Raw genomic sequence first — 13504 nt, 5'->3', positions numbered from 1 at the left:
AATTAAACATGATTATTAAGGAGTTGAAATATGAAATGTTGTATAATGTATATGTATAATATATATATATGTGTGTGTGTGTGTGTGACTTGACTTGAGTGTTTAAATGTCAAATAGTGCATGAATAAAGAACTGAAATTAATTAATATTCAATTTGATCCATGATGGAACAGTTTAGTACAAACTGGAGTGAAAAAATTAATATTATTTCAGAAGCTAAAGCAATTAGGAATCTAATTTTGCCCCTTTCCTTGCCATCTCTAAGAGTTTTCGTTGGCTAGAAGTCTTTTGTACATGGCTGGGCCCTCCTCTGAAAAGTTGTCACAAATTTGGAGTTCTGCTTTGACTGAGTCCACTTGCAGACGGTTTCTCTCATTTGTCCAAGCTGAAGTCATTATTGAGAAACCCCGTTCTGTGTGAGTATTACTGCATGGAACAGAGAAAATACAAGCACTCACCTTCGTCAGGTTTGTTAAAGGGACCTCAGATTTACTGAACAGCTTGAGATAACGTTCCTCACTGTGCTATCTATCATCTCAGGAGTATCGATAATTGCCTCCACAATCCCATACTCTTCATATAATTCTTCCATGTTATTTTGACCATCAGTTCTCACTGTTTTAGTATATGTACTTGTTTTTATTTATATTTTTAGTATTAATATATTTTCTTTAGACCGACCCAAAAAAGCAGGACAAATTAGCGTCCTTCTTAAGGTGAAGGAGGACAGAGGACAGAATCCTCAAAAACAGGACTGTCCTTCCTAAAGCAGGACGTCTGGCAGGGTCGCCTGGGCACGTCCCCACCCCCCACTAATGAAAAACAATGACAAAATATTATTGAAGATTTAGATAATAATAACACGAATGAGAAATATGAAAGTGGGAAAAAGTAAACAAAATCTATTATAGAAAATTAATAATAATAGAATTTTGAGTAAAAATTAATAACAATAATATTTGTATATTATAGATATATATGTACACACACACACACACACACACACACACACATATATATAATATATATATATATATATATCTATATATATATATATTATATATATATATCAAGTATAAAAGGCCCATTAAAACACTCAGAATTAAAGCTAAGCTTTATTCCCAAGTGTTTTAATTGGCGTTTTACATTTGAGACGTATCCTGTTTTAACAGAATTTACTTACACGTATAAATAGAGGTATGTATAACTGAATCACGAAAGTTAGGAACGTGATAAATCCATAAATAAAGATATATGCCATGAAGGAAAAATAAACGAAGGGGTAACTGCGAGACCTTTCGACGTTTCCACGTCCTTTACTAAGCAGAACTGACATACATGGGACAAAAGACAAAACAAGAAGATTCGGATAACTGACAATTAGGGATTACAAAGAGATTAGTACCTAGAATCCGACACACCTGGAAGAGAGTAACCTTCCCAAACAAGCATAAACAATGGGTACGATTAAAAGTTTATACGAATCTTCTTGTTTTGTCTTTTGTCCCATGTATGTCAGTTCTGCTTAGTAAAGGACGTGGAAACGTCAAATAGAGGTATGAATAATATGGAAATTAGTGCCCCACCCCATGACATTTTTCTAGATCCGCTGGTAATTCTGGTGATTATATTTATAGTTTTAGTATCATGATGTCTATTCAAGTTGTGTTGTCAAAACATTTTCCGAAAAGCATCATTGAGTGGGATGTCAGCATCGCCAACTAATGTTTATTTTATGAATGAAGGAAGGGTGCAAACATAAACAAGTATAATATGCGCATGTTTCTTCGGCGCAATCGAGTTTTCTGTACGTCGTATAATCAAGGCCACCGATTATGGTGGTTTCAGTATGATGCTGTATGAGCCGTGGCCCACGAAACTTAAATACTGCCCTGTAATGGCCTGGCCCATATCGTTGCCAGACGAATAATTATGGCTAAATTTAACTTTAAAAATAAAAACTAGTAAAGCTACAGGTCAGCAATTTGGTATGTTTCATGAATGGAAGATGGATGATTAATATACCTCGCAACCTTCTAGGTTTAGTAGTTTTATTTTTTTGTTAAAGATCTGAGGGCAGGCAGAAAAAGTGCGGACGGACAGACCACCGCCATCTTGGACAGACGAAGCGGCGCAAGTATTCAGAAAACTAACCGCGGAGGATTCGACGAAACTTTCAAGGTCAGTGAGTCATAAGGGTACTGTATCCATACCCTTCATAACGGCACAAGTCACTGCAGTTCCCTTTCGCGGTCATTCGGATACGGAAGCGATATTTTCAAGGTGGCAGGAAGTGATTCGCGGGGGAGCAGGTCAAATTCAAACCCCGACGCCTCCCCGAGACTTCCGACGTCACTCGTGACAAGTCGGGAGCGGAAGTCAAACCCCAAAATAGTTTTCCCTTTCCTATTTAGTAATCTTATTCGTTGTACTTCTATCGAAAGACGGGAGGTTCTTTGTTCGTGGTAACCGGGTTTTCTGCGACGTTTGCTCGCTATAAGTGACTCTCACCTTCCGCCGGTGTCAGTTCGGTTAATTCTGTGGAGACAACAACGGCTTGTCAAGGCGCTACTCCTTGTTTGAAGTGGATATTATTGCACGAGGTTAGTAGTCAGTTGTTGTGCTTGAGTGATTTTGATGATCGATTTAGTTACACCATATATATATATATATATATATATATATATATAATATATATATATATATATTGTGTGTGTGGAAAGTACTGTCTAGTGTTCGAGTTAGTTAATTACCCAAACCAGTCCATTCATCACTTATGATTTCCCTTCCCTTCGGTGACTTCCAAAGTAGCGAGAATTGCAGCGTAATGTTTATATATAAATAAAGCACGGCGATGTGAGAAAAATTCACACACCTATATATACTATATACCTATATATATATATATATATATATATATATATATATATATAATATATATATATAGATATATATAATATATATATATTATATATATATATATAAACAAACAAAAAAGGAAGGCAATCATTACCAGTATTTTGGGACACGGCACATTTACGAAGAAAAAGACCCAATAATCATAAAGAAAGACAACAAACAAATACGTAAACAAAACATCAAAGGAAAACAGATAGCCACGTGAGCGCCCCTTGTGGTATAAATCCTTTGTCCCGACACAATAAAAATGATTATCAAGTTTAGGCGTCAAGCCAAGCACTGGAACACTTTCGGCTACTCAGCGCCCAAGACTGTGACAAGAGGGGTTGGGGGAGTGGTTAGACTTAACAAGGTTGACGAAACAGTGGTACTAAAGGCCCCCAAACACTGAACGATTGTCGCTATCGACCCACACACACACTCACTATTCATACAGTATGAACGATCTCCTCTCCGATTTCAGTCTGAACAAAGATTTTGTCTCGTGGAGACATGGCATCATCTTTAGAAAAGACGCGCGCGATAGCGTTACATCGGCAGACAAACCCATACATTGAACGATCTGTGTATGACAGACTTAAGTCGCAAGCCAGCAACCTGGTCGTGACAGCTTCCTGCTGAGATCGTTCAGACACGAAGCTCCGCCCAGTTTTGCATTCAGACAAGCCCATACACAGTGTTTTTGCTAACGATACAGACAGTCGTTCAGTGTATGGGGGCATTAATGGATGCTAACGCCCTGTGGTGATACCACGTGAGATTTACGGGCTGCTAAATAGCAAGAGCCCGTGCCAACATAAGACTGCCTTCATGGAGGCCCGCACGTAGGGTCAAGGGTGGTTTAGGGGTAGGGGTGGGGGGGGGCGACACTTGCCGCCCCCTGAAATCCTGTGACCACAGGATATTGCAGTTCCTTTTCAAATGAACAGTGGCTATCTTGAAAAAAAAAATAATTACATTTAAACTGTATCACTTTGCTTTCCTTCCATTCTACAGCACATTTTTTTTTCATTTTAACCCTCTTACGCCGGAGCCCTAAAAATCAAAACGTCTCCCGTATGCCGGGCCTGGTTTGGAGTGAGCGCGGAAGTGGAAAAAATAATTTTTTCAAAAAATTACAGCGCGCGTACTTTTGAAGATTAAGAGTTCATTTTTGGCTCCTTTTTTTGTCATTGCCTAAAGTTTAGAATGCAACCATCAGAAATGAACAAAAAATAATATCATATCATATGTAAATAATGCGATATATGGTAGCGAAAACAAAAAAATTCATACATAATTGTATTCAAATCACGCTGTGCAGAAAACGGTCAAAGCTAACCAGTTACTTTTTTTGCGTTGTATTGTACACTAAATTGCAATCATTTTGATATATAATACATTGTAAAACAATAAAAGCAACACCGGAAAAATATTATCACAAAATGATGTACGAATTCGTATCGCGCGGACGCAAAAAAATATTTTTTCAAAAATTCACCGTAAATCACAATATTGTTCTAGAGACTTCCAATTTGTTTCAAAATTAAGACAAATGATTGAATATTACGATACTGTAAGAGTTTTAGATTAGAATTGCAGATTTCGACCATTTCGGACGAGTTAAATTGACCGAATGTCGAAATTTTAATATATATATTTTTTTCATATGCACATATTTCGAAGATGGAAAAAGGTACAACCTTCAATTATTTTTTATTGTATTCTTCATGAATTTGCGCACATTTTGATATATGAAACTCTATAAAAAGGCTAATATGAAAAGGAGCAAATATTAGGATAATGCCATGTACGTATTTCGGAGACTTGCGGCCGCGAATCGGCGCGCGGAGTGAAGGTAAATATATTTTTCAAAAATTCACCATAATCACAATATTGTTTTAGAGACTTCAAATTTGTTTCAAAATGAAGAAAAATGACGGAATATTACTAGGCCGTAAGAGTTTTAGCTTACAATTGCGTTTTTCAACTATTTCGGTAGAGTCAAATTTGACCGAACGTGGTTTTTTTTCTATTTATCGTGATTTATATGCAAATATTTCGAAAAAAGAGAAAAGCTACAACCTTCAATCATTTTTAGTTGTATTCTACATGAAATTGCGCACATTTTCATATAATAAAACTTTATGTAACAGCTAATTTTAAATGGTGCAAACATTTCAACAATCGCACAAAAAATTTGATTTTTTCGGAAGAGTTACCGCGCGAACGTAATTTTTTTTTTCATAAATTCACCATAAATCGAATATTGTGCTAGAGACTTCCAAGTCGTTGCAAAATGAAGGTAAATGATTGAATATTACTAGAATATAAGAGTTTTAGCTTACAATTGCGTTTTTCGACCATTTCGGTAGAGTCAAAGTTGACCGAAAGTTGAAATTTTTGCACTTAACGTTATTTATATGAAAATATTTCAAAACTGATAAAAGCTACAACCATGGGTTGTTTTTTGTTGTATTGTGCATGAAATTGCGCACATTTCCATATATAAAACTTTATGTAACGGCAAATTTAAAAGGGTGCAAACATTAGGACAATCGCACGAAAAAAATTATCGGAAGAGTTATCGCACGAACGTAAGGAAAAAGTTTTTTCATAAATTCACCATAAATCGAAATATTGTGCTAGAGACGTCCAATTTGTTGCAAAATGAAAGGCAAATGATTGAATATTACTATAATATAAGAATTTTAGCTTACAATTGCGTTTCTCGACCTTTTCTGTAGAGTCAAAGTTGACCGAAGGTTGAAATTTTTGCACTTATCGTTATTTATATGAAAATATTTCAAAATTGATAAAAGCTACAATCATGAGTATTTTTTAGTTGTATTGTGCATGAAATTGCGCACATTTTCATATATAATACTTCATGTAAAGGATAATTTAAAATGGTGCAATAATTATGTCAAAGTGACGAAATAATTTCCGAGATGTGTCACTGATACTTTTTAGTGCGATAAGAAAGAAATTCGCGCTTGCGCGCCTGCGTAGCGATTGTAAACAAACAACGCCTTGATCCGTGAACTCCCAGCATCCCCCAAGGCGCGTGATACAAAAGTTTTCGGCTGGTAGGCCTATAAGTATTTTTCCGCGAATTTTTAAAAAAACTTTTTTGAGCCGACGTATGATACGTCCAATCGGCATACGGGAGACATTTTGACTCGACGTTTAATACGTCCAATCGGCGTAAGAGGGTTAAGGAAATCAAAGGTAGTCTTAATATATTGTATAAGATTCGCATGCAGTATATTCTGCATTATTCTTCGTTATTCTTTCAAGAAATGTTTGATTTCAGTTGAACAGTAGTACTATATGGAACTATTGAAAAAAAAAAACAATTGTAACTATCTGTATCTTCTATTGCATCTTTCTTCACTTAATTAATTGGCATCGCAATTCCACTGCATATATATATATATATATATATATATATATATATATATATATATATATATATATATATATATATATATATATATATTGGCCCCCCACCCCCTCCCTTGAAGAATACTGCAGACGCCCTAGCTGGCTTAATCTCATGCTGCTGCCACGTGAGGTTCGCTGGTGAGTGGTGACACCAAAACCCCTTCTAGAACACTCGTGATTTCCGCCAGGACATTTGCGTCGAAAAATGATAGCCGTGGATTTTTTTTATTCATTTGTGCTTTTCCCCCCTTACACGCATCTTCTCTCAAGTAGTATTCCGTTGTCTTTCCCCTCAAGACGTATTTCGGGTAATCCTGTAAATTAGGCATCTATCTGGTTTCTGCGACGCCATATATTGTTAATTCATTTCAGAATTAATCATTAATTGCCATTTAAATCACACTAAATCTCAAAATTACACTTTTTTCCATCTTTTGGATCTTTCTTAGATAGCAACCGCTAAGGGCTTAACTCAGTATGCATACACCTTTGTGGCTTGTTTAGTACGAGCCTGTTGGGGATTACCGTGAAAGCATAAACAAAAGACTAAATATCAGAAAGATAATAACCCCCAAGAAATAGTCGTAGATGACGACCCCCGGAAACCCTTGGGGGTTATCTAGGCATGATCCCATCTTTCACTGTGATCAATATCTCTCAAGTACAGCTCTGTTATTCATATAATATATCAGGCCGTTAATCGCAGTTCGGAAAATTTATGTGTAAGTGCTGTTTTTCCCTTGGATATATTTGCAGTTTTAAATGTACACTTTTTTTTCCAAAGTTCTGTTTGCGTTCTTTTAATCACCATTACCATACATCTTACGGTTTACGGTACTGTTAATATAACTTCTCACTGTCTAAGTACAAAATCCATTTTCCAGGAATAGAATAAAAGATGGCAGAGAAAAAGTTACTCCTCAGGAGTTGCTGTTTTGGATGTTCACTGCGAATCGGATCGCTTATTGTCGCCATCCTCAGTCTGGTAAGTTTTCATTTACGGAACCGTTTCGATTTTTTTTTTTTTTTTACTCGTTCTGAGCACAATTAGTCAATGATGTTCCTTTCAGATATAGTTTAAAATAATTTTCTTTAGTTCACCTCACTATTTCTGATGTCTCATTTTCATTCTATTCTTCAGATACTCGGTTTCATCGGCCTAGGACTAAGCATCTTCGCTGGACTGAACGGTAAGCAAGGAACTTTGATGTTTATAGTTCCGTGGATAAGCTATACGGACATTAACTACGAGTACAATACCTTTCACCTCTCCAGTATTCGTCTGTTCTTTCTAATTATTCATGGTTATTCAACGTTTCCTTCTTTACTTGTTAATGCATTTCCTTCTAATACCATTCTATTATTTATAATAAAAAAAATCAAGAGCTGCAAATCTCATTCTTCTTCTCCAGGTTCGGCGGGAGGATGGCTGAACGTTGCTATTAACGTTTTCAACATCGTCCTCTCAGCACTTCTCATCCATGGCATTAAAACAGTGAGTTATTTTGGGAGTTTTCTATTTCCAGCTATTATTTTAGCAAACCCTCAAAGATTATCATTGTATATAATAAGGATTGAACAGACACGACATTTTTTTTTACCATTAAATCAATTGCGAACCTAGACAAGATTCGAAAAGTCTTGACTCTCGTTCGTATTCCTTTAGGAGCAACATCGCTTCGTCCTCGCCTGGGTATGGACGACGATGGTCACTGTCATCCTGACGGTCTTCCTGGGCGTCTTCGTCATCCTCCTGTCCTCATCGGTCACGGAGGGCGTCATCCTCTTTGCGTTCGCCCTAATCCAGACTTATTTCATCCTCGTCGTTAGGTCCTACTCAGCCACGGTAAGTTTGATTAATGTGATCCAGTGTTGTATGTCGAGGTATTGTTTCTCGTAAATCATATCATTTCTCTTGTTTTCTCTTCATAAGTTGAGTTTTATATTTCTGCATCGATTAAATGTATGACTCTCTCTCTCTCTCAAGTTGAGTTTTATATTTCTACATCGATTATATGTATGCCCCTCTCTCTCTCTCTCTCTCTATTTCTTAATTTTTTTTTTTTCATCTAGCCAGTGGTTTCCATTACTTAGCCGAAGTTATACTTGTCTAATCTCTTAAAAGTAAAAAAAAAAAAAAAATTAGCCTTTATTTTACATCAGACTCGAGGTTTTTCATTTATTTCTGTCAAATTAACGATTTCTCTCTAGTTTTTTTTTTATCTATATTTAATTAATTATTTTTCTTTGTACTCCCAAAGTAGGAGACTTTTGTTACCGCTTACAATTTACGGAGCTATCCCTTAATTTAGCTACAAAATAGAATTTTACCTCTCTTATCTTGTCTTATTTCCTGCTGTAAAGTCGACGCTTACTGTTTTTCTACAACTCTTACGTCTGTAAGATTGTTTATTGTTATAAGTTTCCGCTTTTCTTTTCCCAAACTACAGAATGTGTCATATATTTTTTTTCCTAAAGTCAGAAGATCCTTCTTAACTTGAATTCCTGTTCATTATTTTTCCTCTTCAGAAGTAGGACAGACTTGTCTTGAAACTGATATTCTCTCTCTCTCTCTCTCTCCTCCTCCTCCTCCTTCTCCTCTTCTTCTTCTGTCAAATTGTCAACTGCATCCTCTTGAATCAAGAATCCTGCGACGTGTTCAGTACAAGACTGTCAGTATCATAAAGATAATAACCCCAAAGAAATATTAGTCTTAGATAACGACTCCGGAACTTTGTTGGGGGTCAGTATCTAGGGAGGATCCAAAATTAATATTTTTCAAATCCATTTGTTTGTTTTTTTCCAGCTGGAGAGTCTGGAGCTCCCAGTGTCGCATTAGGAACTGCAGATGAGATCATCATAATCACCATTATCCGTATGAATATCATCATCTTCGTTATTTATTTTATCTAGATTCTCTTTTCGTCCTCATTCGGTCCACCTGATGGGCCTCATTTATCTGTCAGTTACATTTCATGTAGGTTTCCAGAATAAATTGTTTTCCATTATAACTTTTTTTTAATGGATATATCTTTAGTGTTTATTGTTTTACCAAATGTCTTCGAGTTTTCACATGTATAGTTTTTTTGTTTGAAGTCCATTTCCAGTTTATTGGATAAGTTCATGCTAAGATGCAATACATTACTCTCCTAAAAACTATTCTCCTTGTACGTTGATAATGTATTTGCATTTGTATCTGTTGATGTATTGGTTTGTTCGTTTCTCTGTGTTTTCTAATTGCTGATCTCTTCATAATAATAGTTTGGATTCTTGTGCACGAAGCTGCAGCTTGTGGTTGAAAGTTTGCTTCATCAAGCCATATAGTTGCAGCTGCACACTCCTATGTGTCCTTAGAATTATCATATCGTTTCCTATTCGTTCTCTTTGCTTGTTTGTGTGGTATTTCTACGTTGCATGGAACCAGTGGTTATTCAGCAACGGGACCAACAGCTTTACGTGACTTCCGAACCACGTCGAGAGTGAACCTTTATCACCAGAAGTACACATCTCTAACGCCTCAATACAATGCCCGAGAATCGAACTCGCGGCCACCGAGGTAGCAGGCCAAGACCATACCGATCACGCCAATGAGGCGCTCAGCGCTGCAGAGTGCTCGTAGTCATCTTCGCTGTTGCCAGATCTGTTCTCTATGGTGTTTTCTTTTCCTTCATCTCCTAGATTCCTAGAACATTAGCCTTCGAAAGATTTGTAGCCTTTTTATTTTTTCCCTTTATTGTAAGTTGTGATATTTATTTCTTCAAGTTTTTCTTTCTCATTTTTGCATCTTGTAACGTTGGTCTGTCTGATAATTATAATCAATTAAGTTTCGATCTCGTCTGCTTTCTATACTCCATAAGAATTTCACGAGTCCCTGACATAATATTTTTCTCTTTTTTACATTACTCTTTGCTTTTAGGTTCAACTGGTATCAGAAATGAAGCATTTTCGTTTCTTTCAGTTTGACTCAGCCTGTAGTTTTATTTATCCCTTCTGTATTTGGAACCAGATCACCCAATTTATCTACTTGGTGACTTCACCTAAGTGAAATTCTCCGCGTTTATCTAGATGTATTTTCTTCATCATTTTCTCGAGAGACATTCCACATCATCTCCAAACTGTTCGGCTGTGACAGGCATTTATGTCACCTGCTTTTTATTTTATAATCCATGGCAGCTAATGATGCTTTCCTTCCCGTTGTTGCCATATTTTCGAGTCAATGTACAGGGAATATTTTCACCATGCCATCACTGTATGTGGCGCTGCTGGATGTAGACTTCACATACAGTACGAAGTCGACCTTTTAATTGCCACAAACGCTACGATGAGCTTGTTTTTTGTCTGCTCATCATCATAGTACTATGACTAATCATTTTCACCGTATCGTCTCTTCATTATTATAGCCTTTCTGGTCCTTTTTTTCCTGTTTATACACGTTTTTAAGTGTCCCTATTAAACCCCCACCCAAGACTTTTTCATGGTATCTGACCCAGAAAAATAATTTAATATTTTCACCAGACATCAAAGAACAATATTAACACAATCATGTTAATCCTATTCTGTTGTATTTCTTGTGATTGTTAATTTATTCTCTCTGTCAATAAATGTAGTATAGATGTAGATGCTCTTTTATTTTCAATTCCTGACCTGATTTATTCTCTACAGTATAGTATTGCAATGACACATTTTTGACGGTTTTGTTTGTTTGTATGGTGTTTTTACGTTGCATGGAACCAGATGTTATTCAGCAACGAGACCAACGACTTTACGTGACTGCCGAACCACGCCAAGAGTGAACTTCTATCACCAGAAATACACATCTATCACATCTCGATTGAATGTCCGAGAATCGAACTCGCGGCCACCGAGGTGGCACACGAAGACCATACCGATCACGCCACTGAGGCGCTATTTTTGACTGTTTTAATATCGTCAAGTGTATTCACTGCTAACAAAAGATTTTGTGCACTCTGATTTGCAGGTTTTTTTTTTTTTTTTTTTTTTTTTAAAGAAAATCTCCTTTATCCGTAAAAAGAACCCAGAGCAGAAGTATCGAGGAACACATGGATAATCACGAAAGAGAAATCAATTCTAACGAACATTCTTTGTCTTCAACTTGACCCATTTCTATGCGAGGTCACTGTTTCCTGTCAGCGTTCTCCACCTCCCTCTCTCTCCAGTACTTCCGGACTTGTTAAACATTTCCCCCGCTTGTCATTCGTTATTTTCGCTTACTCGGGGAGTAAGCCTACAAACTACTTTGTTGTTGTTCGTGTTGTGTGACGGTTAGGAAAGCCCTATGGAAAAGCCTGAACAATTCTGAAAAAGGAGTTTTGCATTGAGCCAAACATACAGGAATTTTACGATAAGATATTTATGATTTATTTGTTAGAATGAACATGTAAAAAAAATAAATAATGTGCATGGTAAACAGTACAGAACAATTACTTTTAATGAAATTTAGCGTATTTTAATTTTCGTTTGTGAAGCAACGCACTATTTGAGTGTCAATTTTAGCACGCGCCCTGAGTAAGCTGGAGGTCGGATCACGCCTTATATCATTCCATCGGGCCTAGGCATTCTTCTCCTTCCCTCTTCTCCACCTCTGTGTTTATAACCCCTTTACACACATGACCTTCTCTCCGTCTAACAGGACCAAACCACCGTATTCTTCTTTCCTGGGCCTTCTACCTTAACTGCTCCTCTAATAAATTCCTTTCTAATCCTTTCTCTTCTTGTGACTCCACACGTCCTTCTCAAAATCCTCATCTCTGCCACGAATCCTAACGAACTTTTCTAAAAGGAGGTTACTAATTTCTTGCCATATCCTTTTCGGATCTTCCCTAGATAGTGACCATGTCCATGAAGGGTTTTAAGCCGGTATGTATCCACCTTTGCAAAGGCGTGTTTAGTACAAGCCCGTTGGGGATGACCTTAAAATTTAAAAACATAAACAAAAGACTGTAAATATCATTAAGATAATGGCCCCCAAAGAAATATTAGTCCTAGATAACGACCCCCGAAATTTCCTGGGGTTCACTGTCAAGGAAAGATCCTAATTACCAATAATTATAAAGCATATCAGATCAAATTCGTTCTTAATTGGCTGCACTATTAACCGAGCGACTCTCAACCACCTCTGGTATGCCAGTCACTTCAATACCTCCCCCGACTGCAAGAACTCCAGCGAGGTCATTCTCACCCCCTGAAATGAAACCGTAGCGGTTCAGTGTCATCAGTGGATGTAGGATAGAAAGTATCAGGTTAAAAGGTAACAAGAAAAATCGTAACGGAAAGAAAGCAACAAGAAAGAAAGTAAAAAGAACAAAAGTATCACCGGGTTTTCACATCACGTTTAATAATAATTTGTGCACTGCTTCGAATGCAAGAAAAAACAAGGTTGAAAATATTCACAAAATCCGCCGTATATAAATCTCACTGAAGGAATCATAGAGGAGATTTCACCCTTAATTGGAATCTAGAAAAGTGATTTAGTAGTTATCGGCTGAGTGGTAACTCCAGCCACTCACTCGGTAGTGCCTATTACCTATTACTTAACATGGGTTATATCACCAAATAACCCTTGTTAAGTCTCAACAAGCATTTCAGCTTGTGCTGTAGATAACTACACTATTACCCAAATGAATTGCCGATTCGGAGTTTTGCTCAAAAATAATACACTCCCTGTTTCAGAGTTTTACAGAACAGAATGCGAACCTACTTCATATGAGTAGCTGCGTACAAAGCCAGTGGCAGCATGGAGGTCATAAAGAGTAATAAGAGTGGCACCATGATTTGTTTTGAGGGATACATGTATACACGTTCGTGCACCCGAAAAGAAAAAAAAAAAGTTGGTGGATATGTTCGGAGAAAGGGAGCAGAAATTGTAGAGGAAGTCTAAGCACAGCACACCAGTTGGATAAGCAACAGGCAGGGCTACTATACCTCACAACCACGCTTCTGACCAAACCACCGTGACCTATGCTGTGTCATAACATGATGAAGCAGCAAGCAGCCACCTCCCTGGACAAAAACCATCCCAAATCTTTACCCAAGCAGTTGCCAGTCAAGACCATGATGTTCAGAAGTGGTTTCCATGTGAAGAGAACACCAAGCGATCCCTCCGGTATCAGCGGCGCACACCAGCAATCTCTGAAAACCT

The 13504-nt window shown here is 37.1% G+C and overlaps 1 protein-coding gene across 1 annotated transcript; it reads left to right on the top strand.

Annotated features, from left to right (window-relative positions):
* The first annotated feature begins 7227 nt into the window (after positions 1 to 7227).
* On the top strand, positions 7228 to 10855 carry LOC135199843 (uncharacterized). Its single transcript, XM_064227981.1, has 5 exons — positions 7228 to 7330; positions 7487 to 7535; positions 7758 to 7840; positions 8012 to 8191; positions 9152 to 10855. The coding sequence occupies exons 1-5, from the start codon at positions 7244 to 7246 to the stop codon at positions 9182 to 9184; spliced, it is 432 nt and encodes a 143-aa protein (XP_064084051.1). The 5' UTR covers positions 7228 to 7243; the 3' UTR covers positions 9185 to 10855.
* Positions 10856 to 13504: the final 2649 nt, after the last annotated feature.

Source organism: Macrobrachium nipponense, chromosome 26 (assembly GCF_015104395.2).
Source record: "Macrobrachium nipponense isolate FS-2020 chromosome 26, ASM1510439v2, whole genome shotgun sequence".
NCBI lineage: Eukaryota > Metazoa > Arthropoda > Malacostraca > Decapoda > Palaemonidae > Macrobrachium > Macrobrachium nipponense.
Note: the sequence above shows the minus strand (reverse complement) of the source record. Positions and strands in the feature narration are given on the sequence as shown.